The sequence below is a fragment of the Rhamphochromis longiceps genome, linkage group LG4 (assembly GCF_057381845.1).
Source record: "Rhamphochromis longiceps isolate RC_006_pf linkage group LG4, R_longiceps_female_GT1.1, whole genome shotgun sequence".
Taxonomy (NCBI): domain Eukaryota; kingdom Metazoa; phylum Chordata; class Actinopteri; order Cichliformes; family Cichlidae; genus Rhamphochromis; species Rhamphochromis longiceps.
Genome location: NC_140560.1, coordinates 36418955 through 36435587, shown reverse-complemented (window position 1 = coordinate 36435587; position 16633 = coordinate 36418955). Strand labels below are relative to the sequence as shown.

General features: G+C 42.5%; 2 protein-coding genes across 3 annotated transcripts in view; one reads left to right on the top strand and one right to left on the bottom strand.

Annotated features, from left to right (window-relative positions):
- Window positions 1-447: 447 nt before the first annotated feature.
- Window positions 448-10564, top strand: lg4h16orf89 (linkage group 4 C16orf89 homolog). The gene is made up of 8 exons (XM_085404780.1): window positions 448-1031; window positions 2863-3015; window positions 3556-3706; window positions 3997-4114; window positions 4716-4875; window positions 5477-5581; window positions 7726-7815; window positions 8993-10564. The coding sequence occupies exons 1-8, from the start codon at window positions 851-853 to the stop codon at window positions 9094-9096; spliced, it is 1062 nt and encodes a 353-aa protein (XP_085260906.1). The 5' UTR covers window positions 448-850; the 3' UTR covers window positions 9097-10564.
- The window catches only part of ift70 (intraflagellar transport 70), an 18715-nt gene continuing 12593 nt past the window's right edge, over window positions 10512-16633 (bottom strand). The window contains exons 12-20 of one of the 2 annotated variants that reach the window (XM_085404778.1): window positions 15906-15971; window positions 15580-15656; window positions 15261-15468; window positions 15109-15156; window positions 14331-14402; window positions 13495-13598; window positions 13189-13267; window positions 11566-11695; window positions 10512-10911 (exon numbers count right to left, since the gene is read on the bottom strand). In XM_085404778.1, coding sequence (XP_085260904.1) covers window positions 10775-10911; window positions 11566-11695; window positions 13189-13267; window positions 13495-13598; window positions 14331-14402; window positions 15109-15156; window positions 15261-15468; window positions 15580-15656; window positions 15906-15971 — 921 coding nt within the window. In that variant the 3' untranslated portion in view covers window positions 10512-10774. The remainder of the gene's footprint in view (window positions 10912-11565; window positions 11696-13188; window positions 13268-13494; window positions 13599-14330; window positions 14403-15108; window positions 15157-15260; window positions 15469-15579; window positions 15657-15905; window positions 15972-16633) is intronic. The other variant, XM_085404779.1, reaches the window with a different exon arrangement.

The window sequence follows — 16633 nt, the reverse complement described above, 5'->3', positions numbered from 1 at the left end:
ATATACTATAAACAAAATTGTTTAAAAAATCTAAATAATAACATATACATATTCATCAATTTGTAAATGAGCCTGAAAATTGTACTCGTGCTGTCCACACTGTATTTTTCTGATGAAATAGTCTGACTTATTATCCTGGAAATGCCCTGCACACATAAACAAAAACAAACAAACAGAAACAAAAGAACCAAAAAATTAAACATTACTGAAATAAGAAAACTGCCTTCAGATTTCTAATTTTTCTTTGTACGTTGTATTTACAAAATCATTTACATTGTAAGCAAATTATTGAGAAATTTACTTATTGTTACTTCCGCTTGTAAATAATTTTAAAACCAGACTGATCTTCTATACTAACCTTTTGTGGTCAAATATTCTGGCTCCCTGCGCCGCCCCACTGGAAAATCCCGCATACATAAACCTCACCTCACTGTGGGAAACTGCAAGGAAATATGATATTAATTCTGTGTACATTTTCCACTTTTTGAACAGCTTTTGTCTTCCATGCGTTGCAGCTTTCAGGCCACTAACTGACTTTTTTAAAATGTAATTTTGTTTTTTGGTTTCGGTTAAATAAACGTGTAAATGGTTTCACTGCACATCACTTTAAATCCTCTTAGGAGGTAAGGTGAGCTTTTCTTGGTGTATTATTTTTATTCTAATATTAATTCAAATTAAACGCAGTAAAAATAAAATGTCATTTCGTGAGCCCCTCTGACGTCATGGATATTTCCTCCCCCATGCTGAGCCCTTGACTTTCCTCCCCCCGTGTTAAAGCGGAGACAGGCTGTCCTCCTCCGCCTCTCTCGGTCTCCCTGCTAGACTGAAGCTGTCCCGGACCTCAGACCGGATGATGCGGGTTTCGGTGCTCCGGCTGGCCGCAGCGCTGGCTCTGTTTGCCGCAGTGTGCGGCTCTCGGGCGGAGGTGATCGATGACATCCTGAGCAGCCTCTCCCGCGGAGTGTCCTTCCTGGAGCGGCAGCATGAGCACATCAACCTGGACGGAGTGGTGGGGTTCGTCATACTGCAGGGTAGGACTGTTTACCAGCTGCAGGAAAACATCTGGAGAATAACAGCTGTTTATGGTTTGCTTGTTTTGGTGAAACTCACTGATTTGAGATGCAGGTGCAGATCGAACAGGTTATACAAATATGCGAAAGCTTTTAAAGTGAAATGCTTTTAACCTCAGTGTCGACTCAGAGGTTTTTGTCTCGCAGTGCCTGAAAGTGACACATTTTCTGCTTCACTCTCAGACTTTTCACTGATCTGTTTTATTTTATAGTAAAATACAGTAAAGTACAGCGCTGCCAGTACAGCTACTGCTCTGACATTTGATTTTATGACAATGAAAACCCCAAAGTAATCTAAAAATAAAGTAAATCTATTGTTTTAACCCCTTCTGTCCAAAAACAAATGATGAACATTTCCAGAATAAAAAGTGTATCCCCCCCAAAAAAACGTTGATTTTGTGGCCGTAGCTTCTTAAAGAGCTAAAGTGGGATCATGTGTATTCAGAGCACAGAGGATAAAATGATGGCCAGTATTTTCTGCACGGCATTTAATATTCTGATTGGCCAGCTTCTAGGTGCCTGCTGAGGGGCAGCAATCTGTGCAGCATTAAACTGTAAAGTCGCTCACAGGTCACGTAACATGTTTTTAATGTGAACGTTTGATGCTCTAAGGACAAATAAAAAGGAAGCGTGTGACGGCCTGAGTGGTGGCTCTGATATTTTACTCCGCTCCACAGTGACAAACATTTAAATCTTGTTGGTTTCAGCAACTTTGAAGACAAACAGTCTTTGTTTTGCGTCACACTGTTTTCAGGTCTCACCACCGCTCGGCGAACAGTCCGCAAGTGTCTGCAGACGAGTCAGGGTCTTCCATGTGTAACATTGTTAAAAAGATGCAGATTACAGTTCACTAAATGACACAACACTGACTGAAGCTGCGCCGCCACATTTGGCTAAATAGTTTCTGCCGTGGTTTGTTTTCTCACCAGGAAAACGAACTGACTTTAATGTGAGGCCGTGTTTGCACACAGAGCTCTGTTTGCCCAGCAGAGATCATCTTCATGCTTTATTATCTTTCCTCATAAATGCAGATGTGCAACAGCTGCTCTGCTGTTTATGAAACAGAAAACAGCAGAAAGTAACAGCTCAGTATTCACCATCTGCCTGCTTTTCTCATTTTAGACACAGACCGTGTCCGTGAAGTGACGTAATTTGAACCTTTATATTTTCTGTATGTTGACAATACACAGCAGCCTTGTGAGAATCACAGTTAAGTTATAAGGCTTTTTGTCAATTTTCTACCAATCATTCATGAAGCTGACCTTGAAGACCTCGGTGGATGTAAGTCGGCATTTACAAACTCAGCCTGCTCCAGATTTAGAGAGACAGACATGATGCCACTCAGGAGATACACCTGCAAACCTGTTGGCAACCAAAGCAGTCACACAGAGGCTTTCTGTGCAGCTGACCTCTTTGCATATGCAGCTGACTTCACCTAGAGCCAGCCGGTCAGGTAATATCGAGACCAGAAGGCTGCTGGCTGGTCTGCAGGTCTGTGTGACTGAGGCTGAAGTAAAAACACTGAAGAGCTCACCTTTGAAATAAAACAGGAAGTAAGCCAAAAGAGGGAAAACACAAAGACAAAAGCGAGGGCACGAAAAAGAACAAAGGAAGAAAGTAACAGATCAGAAAACCAACTAAGGGCCTACCTTTCAAAATAAAACAGGAAGTAAACCGAAAGAGGGTCCATCCACAGGAGGAAACAGGCAGAGGAAATTAAAACCATAAAGCAAGTTTACTTACATCCTTTTATTTTACGAATGAACTCTTTCTTCCTGTTTTTGTGTCTCAGCTGAGCTGAAGGAGGCGGTCCGGACGTGGCCTCACACCGACCCGGTCAGCTGGGCTCAGAGAACCACCGCCGTCGCTCTGGTCAGACGTCTCGACCAAAGTGTGGAGAAGGCGAACGCTGCACTGGAACAGGACGACCCAAAATACTACAGAGGTGAGACTTTCAGACTCCGTGTCCCAAAAGTCTGCAGGTACAGTGCTGATCCATTTAGTGGTTAATTCTTGGAGCTGTTATGGTTTTTATGAAAAGGCTCAGGGCAGTCTCAGATATGTATTTTTTATTATCACACCTTATATTTATGAAGGTAAAAGTGTCAGTGATGTTACAAATCTGTTCTTCACAGTGACACTGAAACACTACAGGTCAGTGAACACAACATCAAGAACAGACAACAGTCAGAAAGCTGAGAGACAAATTTCAGTTTCACTGCTGTGACGTCTTCTGTAGGTGTTTCCTGAAAAAGGAGGAGCTTATTTAAAGACTGTTTGAACTTATAGGGGCTGTTTTTGAGTTAAATTTGTATTTAATTATGTTTTTAATCATCACGACGTATTGATTAAGGTTTAATTATATAATTTAAATATCTGACTTGAGAGAAATGAGCAGGCAGGTGTTGCACAGACGTGGAGGTGAGGTTTGTTGAGATCCTAGCAGACTTTAACACTTGTGCGTTTCTTGCATCCTCCTCTCAAGAGTTCGAGCCCCTGTTGTCGTGGAGTTTCTGGCTGATTCCTCAGGAATGGTACACCACAGATCCCAGCCTGGTTTATCCCTCCACCATGACCACTGAGTGTTACGATGAGCAGCTCAGTGACAAATGTCTGACCCTGCTGCTGGGAACCTGGTAGGAACCCACACCAACACCCCAAAGAGTCCGGCTTCAGAGGCTCTTTACTGTGCTGGTTCCCCTACATTTGGATTGTTGGACTGTGCAAATTATTCACCGACCGCAGCCTGTTTTTTAACTTTAAAAATGCTGATTTACACTAAAAAGAAAGTTCTTTATCTCATTGTAACTGTCAGTAGTTTGGATTGTTTTTCACTACTGTGTAATTATGTATGAAGGTAACAATACCTGTTAGCTGAGGTGAGGACACTCACCTGCCCGAGTCGTGTGTGTGTGTGTTCGGACAGGAAGATGAACGGGACGCCGTGCATCGTCACCAAGCCCTGCCGGGACACCATGACTCGTTTTGGGTGTCCACACTACTCTCTGTCCCACCAGCTTCTCTACTTCATGATTGGAAAAATGGTGAGCAAACAAAGATGGAAACAACACGTAAAACCACTCAAAGACCCACAGATGTGTGTAACACTAACAAGCATTTTGGAGAAAGAAACAACCTTATTTTAGGAAGCCTCACAGAAAGAGGCTCGAAACCAGATATGAGCCTCCTGTGTGGAGTTTGCATATCGGCCCAGAACCTCCGGTTTAACTCAAAATACCAGATTAATGCTGCCTATCTCTGCCCAAGCTGAATTTTTAATATTTTACTTCCTGGTAAGACTCATTACATTTTCATTAACAATTTTCATTAAGAGTCTTTACATTTGTATGTTTTTCCCAGTAAAATACTGAGCCAAAAGCTCAGGCTGTAGGCTGCTCTAAAAGCTGTGAGCACAGAAGCCCCACCCACCCGCTCTCCAAGACATTCTGTTTATAATGTGCAGCCAATCAATAAAAAGCTGTCTTAAAGTGAGAACAGTACAGAGCCAAAGACAGAGCCTTGGGGAACACCACAGGTGGCAAAACTACTGTTAGAAATATTTGATTAAAGTAGCGAGGACCATGATTTCAGTACGAGGGGAATTTATGAGCTTCACAGTTTGACTCGTTGGTATTTCCATTTCAGAAAGGCTGCACTAATCTGCTGAAAGGTGACACACGAGCATCCAGAGCAAACATGACTGAACAGAACTACCAGAGGATCTTCTGCTCCAACATGATGAAGACCAACCAGGACATCAAAGACGGTCTGAGCGAACAGATGGTCGACATCTTCATCGAAAACAGTGAGTGTCCACATTTTCCTGATCCGGTGTTATTCCGGTTTGATGCAAAATGAATTCCCATATTTTAAAAAAATGTTCTTACTCATATTTTAATATTTTCATGCAAAAAAGCTTGAAAATGAATTAATTTATAAATATAAACCACTAATTATGATAAACGTAAGGATAAACTCATAAAAATGATTGACTGGAATGGGAAAACCATATTGTCAAATACTGATGTGTCCTTTTGAATGAGATAAACTAAAAACGTTTACTTTTTTTGATGACTACATCACCATTTCAATATAAAAGAAAATTATGGAATAAAAGAGATCACAACAAAATCTGAATTTCAACAAAATTCAGAGTGTTGGTTGTAGAATTTGGGGATTTTAATGTTGAGTCCTGACTTTTCAGGAGACATTGAGGCTCGCCTTCAGAGAATTCATGTAACAAAGAAAGTTTTTTCTTGTTTTAGGACTTTTTAAGACTTTTAATTTAATTTTTGTTTTAGATTAAATTGAAAAGTGTACAGGGGGGAATTTGGATGAGCAGTCAACTGTAAAAATGTCTGAACTGTAAATAAATTAGTTTCTGAGTTTCCTCTCTATGTTGGCAGTCCTGATTTGTGGATTGTCTGGATTCTCCGACTTCCACAAAGCCGACTGGCTGCAGCACATTCTGAGGCTGCAGGACGAGGAGGTGGGCTGCTTTGGGAGAGACAGTGAGTATCACAAACCTGCTAAAATATATGTTCTTAGTCAAAAATACCAAATATGTCAAACCTCATAAATATAGCAACAGTGTATTTTAGAGGTCTTAATGAAACAAAGATGGCCACTGATGCAAGAATATGCAGGTTTTTATGTGTTAGGCAAATAAAACACAAAGAGCATTCGTACAAGTAACGTGGCGATCAGATCTCTGTCTGACGTTATGTCAGTGAAAAATCTGCACGAGATCTGAATTACCTGCAGATTTCTTGAGAAAACTTTTGAGGAAGTGCAGTAATTTGTTATAGAAGACACTTCAGAAATATTGTTATAATTTACCTACAGTTTCTAAACTTTTCATGATTTATTTCTTGATTTCTTTGGACAGACCAGCAAACAAAGACTGCAAACAGAATTTTCTGCTCATTTATTGTGAAAACTTTTAATAAGAATAAATGTTTGAAGTAGTCGTCAGGGATGCTGGTGAATAATAATGCTGCCCAAGGGGTGTCTGTGTGTGGATAATAAAAACTGAAGAGGACCTAGAATACTTCCTTGAGGAACACCATATTTAACATCAGCTGCCCTGAACCATTAAATCACTTTTTACTTCAATTTTTAACTTTTGAGTAGAAACAATGATAATGAGAGTAGTGATTAAGAGTCCTTCCATCTCAAATCGCTGCCAAAGTTCTATATCTGCACATACACGCTAATCCGGTTGTTCAGTGATGACGCGACGAATCCTACTTCCGGGTCTAAAGTAGTCTGCGTTTAATATGGCTTTTGTGTTGTTAACATGTTTAATGTTTTGTATTTTCTTCTATTTGATCTCAAAAAGCTCCTAAAACAGTCAGCGACCACTGTTGACCTCCCTCGGCTTTTATTACCGCTAATCATTTATTTAAGCTCAGTTTTTAAAACCTTACGATGTAACTACAGCCCAGCCCATGCAGCAGTATATGAATGACTAACCTCGTATTGTGGATGTATTATCTCAGTTGTTCTCCTGGCTGAAGTTTGGTCCTTTTACAGCATCCTGCCATGCGATTACATTTGTTCCTGACCACCGAGAACACTCACATTAACTTTTATCGAGTGGAAAAAAAGTTAGCTTGTTTATATTATGCTAACATAGCTGTGTCGCTAGCGGTCACGTAGCACATCATTATATACCAGCTAGCCCAACTTCAGTAACCCTACAAACGTCACTGCTGTTTAGTTTTCTGTCTTCATTTATGCTGGAAGTGATAGCAGAGCTGTACGTTTGAATTTGTTTCCAAAACCCCGCAGTCAGGACATGCTATATTGTATTTAGATAGAAGCTAGCGAGCTAACTCCCTGCTAACTTCTAACTCCGTTAAATGTCATAAATTCCGTTTTCATGGATGCCTGGATGTTAAACTCAATTGTTACACCTGGTAGAGCAGAACGCTGATCATTTTATTAAAGATGAAAGACTTTAGACAGTTTTTCAACTCTCAGTAATGCCATAGTGATCGTTTGATATATGGACCTGCAGCGGAGTTTAGACCCAGACACGGCTAGTGACGTCAGACTGAACAACCGGATAAAAAAATTGAAAGCCATGCAGAGTAGTTTACAACATGAAATTCTTCAGTTAAGTTGTAGCATTTTAAACTTTGGGAATTCTTTATGTTGGCCAAAGGCAGGATGTATAATGGAAACAGGTTACGAGCCTGAAACTTCCTTGAAGAACATAATTTCAACAACAAATGTCGTCGACACTAAATCACCCGAGTTACAATTTAACTAGAGGGATGGAAAATCTTTGGGCTGTTCAGAAAATTTGAGGTTTTTGGGAGCTTTTCGTCACAATTATTATTGCATTCCTACAATGTTCATGTTTTGGATCCTGTAGTAAGATATATAATAAATAGATTTAAATATCTATTTGAATACAATAAATAATAAAATCAGCCATGGAACAGACTTTTTATATGCACTGTACTGATGTATTAACCCATTTGATGTATTTTGAAAGCAATTAGTTTTAAACAAAAAAAATCTCCTAATTACTGATGTGGATTACACAAGAATCAATTATCTGTATTTATCTGTATTAAATTACTTATTTCTGGGCAGAGATTGTGAACGGATGGATGGGCAGTTCATTCTCTGTTGTTCTCCTCAGAGAGCATCATCTCACAGATCATTGGAGACGAGCTGCTGGAACAGCTGCAGCCTCACAGGAGAGTGAAGAGGAGGGAGAAGATACTTCCAGGTCCGTTTACATTTTTCTCAGCTGAGGATCTGTCACGGTCTGCAGCTGCAGAATGTGGGAAGTGATGATGAGGCGGTCCCAAATGCAGGCTTAACAAAAAACGAGCTGCTTTATTCATAGGCTGCACAAAAACAGAAGCAAATGGCGAATGGAGATAGAACTAAACTAGGTAGACTAATGAATCACAAAAATGAAACTAAGAACCTGGACGTGGACAACTGGACAAGGGACAAGAGGAACCTGACACAACATATATGCGCACACACCCACACACACACACGAGGGTGATTAGGAAAAGCAGAAACACACGGGGAACACAGCTGGGACGAATTAGGCGTGACGAGACAGGGAGGAAGCAAACACACTGAACACAGGATGGCAGACTGTCAAAATAAAACAGGAAACACACTAAGACACAGACTAAAACACGCAGCATGATACAGGAGCCGGGAGGAAGGAAAGCACACGGGACCAAGACAGACTGGAGAGACAACTGGATGAGACACAAACAGTTACAGAGGCGAGACATGGAGGGAGAGAGAGACAAGACAGGCTGGGGAGAACACACATGGACAGACATGAGTGGCTGTGGAAACACAAGGAGGGGAACGTGTGGACACAGAAGGGAGACGCAAAACAATGACCCGACTAAGACATACACAGAGGGTGAGGGAGCGAGACACCGAAACACAAACACAGACGACAAGACAGATTCTCACAGGAGACACGACGACAAAGGCACAAAAGGGACCTAACAGACCAGAAATGACCAATAACTCAGTGACATGGAAAGGACTGAACTCAATACTGAATGATAGAAAACTCAATCATAACATCTCAGGAATCACAAAAACCCAATAAACTCAGAGCTGGATCAAATGACCCAGAAGCATGACAAGATCGTAACAATCACATCAGCTGATCTTCAGCCACTGTGGCTAAAGAAGCTTGTTGTTACGTTTGTAGGTTTGGAGGAAATCTGAAGAACGCTGGTGTTGTGAAGCCAGCGGAGGTCACATTAAAAATGCAGTTGGATGCAGAGCTGCTGGAGCTCATATGCTGATAATTTCTTGTTATGTGTGAAGCTGGCATGAACAGTCTTTACCACCTTAAGTACTTCATCTGATTTGAGGTTTTTGTTATTGTCTGATAAACTCTGTTTGCTTTCATCTGCCAGACGGCTGTTCCAGTCACATGACGGCGGTGGCGGTCGGTGCTCTGGGAGGATTCCTGAACTACTACCTGACAGAGCAGGACATTACAAAGAGGCCGCTCTCCTGAGGGGCGTTCTCACGAGAAAAAAACACTGTAGATCATCAGGTAGAGACTTTCGTCATCGGCGAAACGAGGCAGACTCTCCACACCACATGTCGCTTTAAGAACGTAGTGTTAACATGATGAAAACGCCTAATGCAAAGCTGGGATGTGGAAGCTAAAGCTTTATTTTCAGTCATGTTTTGTTACTATAACAATAAAGCTGATTTTTTTTATCATTATTATTATCAAACCTAAACAAGATGTTTGAAAGTAGTGATGCTCCAACCGTAAAAAAGGATGGCGTACCCAATAAGTAGGACCGTGGTAAAATGTAAATGAGCGTTTTGGAGGATGAGACTTGGATTAATTCGACTTTTCGAGGTCATCACGAGATTTTTTCTGGCTCCAGGGGTTAAAGTGGGCCACGGCGATCCTGAAAGCCCACCTCCAGTTAATGAGTGATTACATTTGATCGGCAGCTTTTAATATTAAGAGTTCATTTTTATTGCAGCTCGGCTTTGTTTCCAGCTGCTCCCACCTCAACCAATCAGACGGTGACACACGGCTGCATGCACACTCTGAGCCTTCAATCCTTCCATTCGTGTCAGAGTTCATGCTCACAATAAGACTGGAATCTTAATACTTTAGCATTTAGCCATCACTACAGGAGTCCACAGAAAGTGCTGTATGAAAGTTACAGTGCTGAAGTCCCACACTGAGCTGTAATGGTGACGAGGGCAGAGCTGGTCCCGATGTTTTCAGCTTTGAGAAGTGAAAATGCACAGCTAAGAGTTTTTATACAAAAGTATAAATTAATTCAATTCAGTTTTATATATATATAAATTTATAGGGCCAAATCACAACAAGAGTCACCTCGAGGCGCTTTATATTGTACGGTAAAGACCCAGGAAATATACCCACCCCCCACCAGCCCAATCCCACTCTAACCCCTGTGTATCAGCGACACTGTGTCCACAAAACAGTGTTTTTTCTTTGATGTAGCCTCTTTAGGAGAAATTTGTAGTTGCAATGAGTGAACAAGAGATCAGCTGGACTTGGAGGGGGGTGGGGTTACCTTTGTGTGAACACCACAGTGAGAAAAACACAGAGGACACAGCGTGATGTGGTCAGAGACTCGACGATCTTTGATTTTTAACGATTCGATGATTTTTAAAGTTTATATGAAGCTAAAGATGCTGATTGGAGCATCTCTATTTAAAACACATATTTACATTTACTTTGAAAAAAACATCAGAATCCACCCAGGTTGTTTTCCTGGTGAAAACCTTGAGTTAAGTTCTAAAAATATCTTTATTTACTTTAAATCGTATTGTTTTTCACACGTATTTAATCGACAAACAGAGTCGGGAGCAGCGGCTGCAGAGGATCTGCATGAACCGAATGCATGGAGATAAACTTACATTACTATCATCATGTATGTTTATGTTAGTGAAATAAACATAACCAATAAAACTAAAGTCTGTTCTACAAACCGTTGTGTTCATAGTGATGATAAATGCAGCAATGTGATTATATCAGATCTGCTCACTGAGATCACGTCCTTCAGCCAGAAGTGTCCCAGCGCAGAGAAGCCGGACGAAAGCTCCACAGAAACACGTCACTGTGTGCTGACCGTCTTTAAACCGAGTTTCTGTGGAACTTATTAAACTGTCCTAACTCAGCCGGTAACACCTTTGTGATGTCACTTGTTCCAGCCAATCACCTCGTAGAACAGGGCCTTGAGAAGCCGAGCCTCGTAGGTGACGGTGTTCTTGCCGATGTGAATGCGGACCTCCTCCAGAGGCTGCTCGATGATGGCCGGCACCTCCTTCCCATAAACTGCAGGAAAGCAAAGAAAACAGTCGGTCAGAGCATTCGGAGTACAAAATGACTTTTTACCGCAGTACAGGAGGCATCAGCAAGAACATTTAAAATGGAAACACTGCACACAATTTTACACTCCAGCTAAACAACCTAAAGTCCCAGCGTGACTGTGATGGATCGATCACAGTTTGAATAATGTGCAGTTAAATATCTGTGACGCAGAGGACCAGAAACAGGCAGTAACACCCTGAATGTTTGATCCGTTTCCTGATAATTCACTGGACAAAACTTCAAAAAGTGTGTTTGGATGAGCTTCAGAGGCTCATATCAGCAGGTGGCTGAATCGAACACACGTCAGTGTTCACTGGTTTCTGACTTCTGGACTTATCATAACTCTAAGCATCAACATTAGCTGTTTAAGTTGCCACCATGTTGGTTTCTCAGAGCTGAAGGGGACTGAAGCTGTGGTCAGTGTCTCTTACAGCGGTTTCCAACTGTGTGAAGAGACTAAAGATACTACACTATCACCAAAACGTTAACAATCACTAAAAACTGGGACCCGTACACGAACATTTTAATCTGAAGAAACAGAGTAATCCCATTAATCGTGTCGTCACACCGGTGTGTTCTCGAGATATTTCTGCAGGCGTGTTTGTGACGGCTGCTCACCCTCGCAGTGCTCCAGGAACTGAATGCACTCCTGTACCACGGTGTCCCTCAGCATGACCATGTGTTTGGACATGTTCTCCAGCAGGGACAGGAAACAGCGCTTGGCGTAGAACCATGTGTCCGTCCCCAGCTACACACAAACAGAACAGATTAACAACATATAACCAGACTGAACGCCTCAGCGCCTGCCAGCAGGATTTGTTTTGTGAACATTGTAAGCTGTCGTCGTGACAGTTTAACCACGCAGGACGGTTTCCTGTATAAAATGATCTGAAGTAACCAGAGACGAGAAGCTTGTGTGATGGGCGTGCATCTCGCCAGGTTTCACATTCCTGTCGTGCTCGCTGCTTTCACTGTGGATGCGACTGGATGGTGATTGTTGGAGGGGATGACAGGCTCAGGATGATGGCGTGTGTTCTCAGCTGGATTTTAGTGGACTCAGCTGCAGCTGGACTCCGCTGATGTTGTGACCAAACGGGATCAAAAGGTTCCCAAAAAGAGCAGCTCGGCCTTGGAGAAGGTGCTCCTGCAGGACTGTATTTGTTGTTCAGATATTTTTTAATCCTTGGACACAAAGTCCGAACACTGCAAGTGGGATTACCTGCATTTAATATTAAATTAAGCTAAAGCATGATTAGATTTCATCAGACTGTACAACGAGCTGTAAGTGGAGTCAGATTGCACAGAAACTGCAGATTTATGAATAAAACTAAACCGTGAAGGATGAAATGTTCAGACTGCTTTTGATAAAACTGTCCATGTGCATGGTTCTCTTTTTAAGTCTTAATCTAAAACTACATGCATGAGTCTCTAATCTATAAGCATGAACGTGGACATGGAAGTGAAGAAGACTGTCCGGGTGTTAAGCATATTAAAGAACACTCCATGAAGCTTGTTTGTTCCTGTGCCTCCTGCTGCTCCTGCAGCTGGTGGGGCTGGTTTGGGCCTGGGCCACCAAGCATCCTCACTGTGGCTGTGTTTTTCCATCACAGCCATTAAAGGCTTGCATTGTTATGCTGTGTGTCCTTCCAGTGTTAAATGACACAGAAGTGTGTGGTCTGTACGAGCCCTGCTCGTTTTTGTGTGGGAAAAGGAAAAATCTTCAAATTAAAGAAACAAGATTTGAGTTTTCATTTTTTTCATCCATCTGTAAGAACGATGCCATCCAGCACTGATTTACTCGGTTCAGTCGGTGCTAAGCATTTAGCCCCGGCCCTTACACCACTTACACCAACACCAGGCTCTGATTGGAGGCTCACTCTCCCAACAGATGGCCAATCAGCTGCAGTCCAAGAAGCAGGACTGCGGAGGGAGACTTGAAGTGTTCCTGAGTGGAAGCACAGTCGGCACCTCTTCTCTCACTAAAGCTGATCGCCCGGTTGAATCATCATCGTGATTACAAAAGTACTGGAATCAAAATCTTCTGAGTGTTGTTCACAGTTTGAGGATCTCCAGGGTGACCTGCTTGATTTTCTTTTCTTAGCTGTAGGCACTGGGAGCCAGTCAAACATCAGGGGCATTAAACTGGGCAGTAGGAGACGACGTTGTGGTCAGCCTCGGTGACCCGAAGGTCTCTGTGATCTTTTGTATCTGACTGATACAATTGGTGGAAAAATGGCTGACCTTCTTGTTGTAAGGCTCCAGGCTCTTGATGACACGGGAGATGCCAAAGTCGTAGTTTCCCTTTGCACAGTACAGCGTCCTGAAAGACAAAACACAAGTGTGCAAAGAAGGTTTCACAGAGATGATCTTACTGATGAAAGCAGGACGTTTTTGTTCTTCCTCTCTAACCTTCACATCAGAAATGATACAAAATAAAATACTTAGGACTGATTTCTGATTGCATAGTAACTCCCTTTCATTACAACTGAAGAATACAGTAAATAGCTGCTGACTGTCCCCATAAAGCTCTTCCTGTGTGGGACTCACCCGATGACCAGGTTGACGATGCAGAGGTGAAAGACCTTTTTGTCGGGGTCGTCGTAGGAGATCTGCTCCTCTTCTTTCTCGATCTTCCTCATCAGCTCTTCAGCCTGTTAAACCGGGACGACACGCAGAGATCATCAGTCAGAGAAGTTATGCTGTCCTGTTATTGCAGAGGCTCGATTCTGGGCTTTGCTGCTCTCTCACACCTTTCCTTTCTACTCTCAGACACAACAAAGGCTCCCCCCAAAAAATCATCCATCCTGGACAGTGGAGCTCGAGTTTGGATGAAAGTATCACACAGGGACCTGATCAGACTCCCAGCGGGGAAAGGCTGGAGCTAGCTGTTTGAACTTTCAGGCAGTCTAACAGCACTGCTGGATTTCAACATGTTTCCATGCCCGGCTTTTTGTTAATTCCGTCACCGTCAGTGTGGAGATAAAGTAGTGCCCGCTGTGGCTTTACTGTATAACAAAGAATCAACAGTGACAGTGGCCATCGCAGAGAATGAGTACAATAACGATATGTGTGCATGAGTCTGAACAGATATCCTCTGTGCTCCCTGTCTCTTTAGGAGGACATCCCAGTGGACATTAATCTAATCTTCTATCAGGATATAAATGCTGCTTCATCTTTTTTCTCTACATTGATATATATTAAACTGGAATAGGATAATTAATTTATTTCGTTGACTTCTTTTGTCTCATCTGGTGTGTCTCTGTTTTTTAAAGCAGTGCTTTGCATGAGTTTCATTACTTTCATGTGTGTTATAAACATGTTCTTCTGGATACAAACTATATAGAAACACCTTTGGGCTGACAGTGACCGTGTCTGTACGTTACCTCTTCGTTTTGGCTCGTCATGATGTAGGACACGCACAGGTTGGCTAAGACCACTGCGCTCACGTTCAGGATCTACAGAAGCAAACACCAACATGGATCAGAGGCTTGACCAATGATTTCACAGGAAATCTTTTCAGTCAGCAGCAGAACCTTTAAATTATCCCACTGATGTGAGGTTAAATCTGAACTGGAACATATAAGAAACCTGCAGGTGTTTTCACAGCTATAGTCTGTTTACTCTGGGTTGGTAAACTTGTAGCTTTTTCTCAGGGTTTGATTTCTTTTCTTGTGTCACTACAAACCACATGAGAATGTTCAGTCTACTGATTGGCCAGATGTGTCTGAGGTGAGAGAAACAAAAGTAAATACAGGAAGAAGGTTCTGCACTACCGCACAGAGCATGGAGAATATTTTAGCTAAAACCTACAACGTACAGCTGGCTTTGGCTCAGATCGAGGATGGATCACATTCACACCATAAAAAAATGCTCTTTGTTCAACACTGGTGCAATTACTGCGTTCACACCTGCACAAACCAAAACGAACCAGAGTTTGAATTGAACAGGTTAAAAACCACAGGTGTGAAAACATCCTAAAACCTCTTTGTTGTCCAGTGTTAGTGCGCTCTGTTAAACACTCCAGACCTTCAGCCATGTGACTGTCTGAAGTTGTACAACATCAGAAACAACACTGCAAACCATCACACTAAACAGCGGATTCATGCACAGATAGAAACTGCAGAGGCAGAGAAACAGGTGTTTGGTCTGTTTTTTGTTTACCGATGGTTTGCACTTGCAGGGACACTCTTGTATGTTACACTGCTCCACCTGGACAAAAAGGCACACTGTCAGCTTTTACAGCTGACGTCACACTGTCATCATTTGGTGCCCACAGTTGAACAGGCGGGTAATAATCCGCCCTGAGCACTCACGTTGTCGTAGTGCTTCTTGACGATGGGCTCGTAGAAGCCGATAGCCTCCTTGTACTTGTTCTGCATGAAGAGCACGTGAGCCACGTTCAGCTTCCAGGTGTCGTTATCGTTGCAGTACTCCACCGACTTGCGAAAAATCTTCTCCACCATCTGGAAGTTCTCGCGGTTCCAGTAGATCTTAGCCTGAGCCATGAGGACAACGATGTACCTGTGAAGAGATGCGGCCAATCAGAAAGTAATCCTCTGTTACTGAATTTGCTTTGTTTCCATTGAGGAAATGAAAACACGGCTTCGTGTGTTTATGTTTGCGTGTCCTCACTTTTCCTGCATCAGTTCGAAGTCCTGCACGGCTTTCTTCAGCAGTTCCTCATCTCGAGTCAGCCTGGTTTCCTGCAGCTTGAAGAAGATGAGTGATTCACACAGACATTTTATTTGTATTCAATCCTGTCCTGCAAGAAATCGGCAAGTTCAACTGCAAGCCCCTTTGCAACCAGCCTCCAAACCACGTTTTATAGTTCTGAGTTAACCCACAACGCCACTCCTATAACAAAAGCATGTCTGATATATAACCCCACAAAATAAAATACAGGCAGTGTGAAAATGCTGTGTGCAGTAAGACAGAAAGAGCAGCGTGAGGTAAACAACCTGCTTTGATAGTTTGCGTAGCTGTTCCGCCAGTTTTCCGTTCATCTCTTCAAACTTCCTGAAAGCCTGAAAAAAGAACGCAGGTAATGAAACATGACGGATACTAAAGACACAAAAACAAATCTGATGCTGAACCATCATACTGGTCTTTTCCAGCCGACTGTCATCCACAGCATTAGTTGTGTTTCATTCACAGTGTTGACTGGTTAGCTCAGCAGGTTAACGTACTATGGTTCATGTTTCTAGCACTCCAATAACGAGTATTATTTTGTAATTTCATCCTTCTATACACTCTCTGCCGATTGTCCAGGTCTGGATTGTGGCAGCAGCAGTCTAAGCATAGGTGTTAAGACCCCCCCCCCTCCCAGCCATCTCCTCCAGTTCTTCTAGGAGGCTGGTTAAGTGTTCCTAAGCAAGCCAAATTACAAAACCTCTCTAGAGTGTCCTGGTTCTGCTCTGGGGTCTCCTCCCAGTTAGATATCCCTGAAGCACCTAGAGAGGGTCCAGGAGTCATCCTATTCAGAGGCCTGAATCACCTTGACTGACTCCTTTCGATGTGGAGCAGCAGCTCAACTGAATGACTGAGATCCTCATCCAATCTATGGCTGAGTCGAGAAACCCCTCAGAGGAAGCGGATGTGTCTTCAATGCTGCTTTCAGTCAAAACGCAGAGCTCGTGGTGAGGGAACGTAGACTGAGCCATAAAGAGTTCCTCTTTACCACAACGGA

Bases quoted from the DNA above. Each gene is read 5' to 3' on its own strand.
- lg4h16orf89 (XM_085404780.1), top strand. From the start codon at position 851: ATGATGCGGGTTTCGGTGCTCCGGCTGGCCGCAGCGCTGGCTCTGTTT. The intron at 3,707-3,996 runs GTAGGAACCCAC...GTGTTCGGACAG, and splicing joins ACCCTGCTGCTGGGAACCTG to GAAGATGAACGGGACGCCGT. The intron at 7,816-8,992 runs GTCCGTTTACAT...TTCATCTGCCAG, and splicing joins GAGGGAGAAGATACTTCCAG to ACGGCTGTTCCAGTCACATG.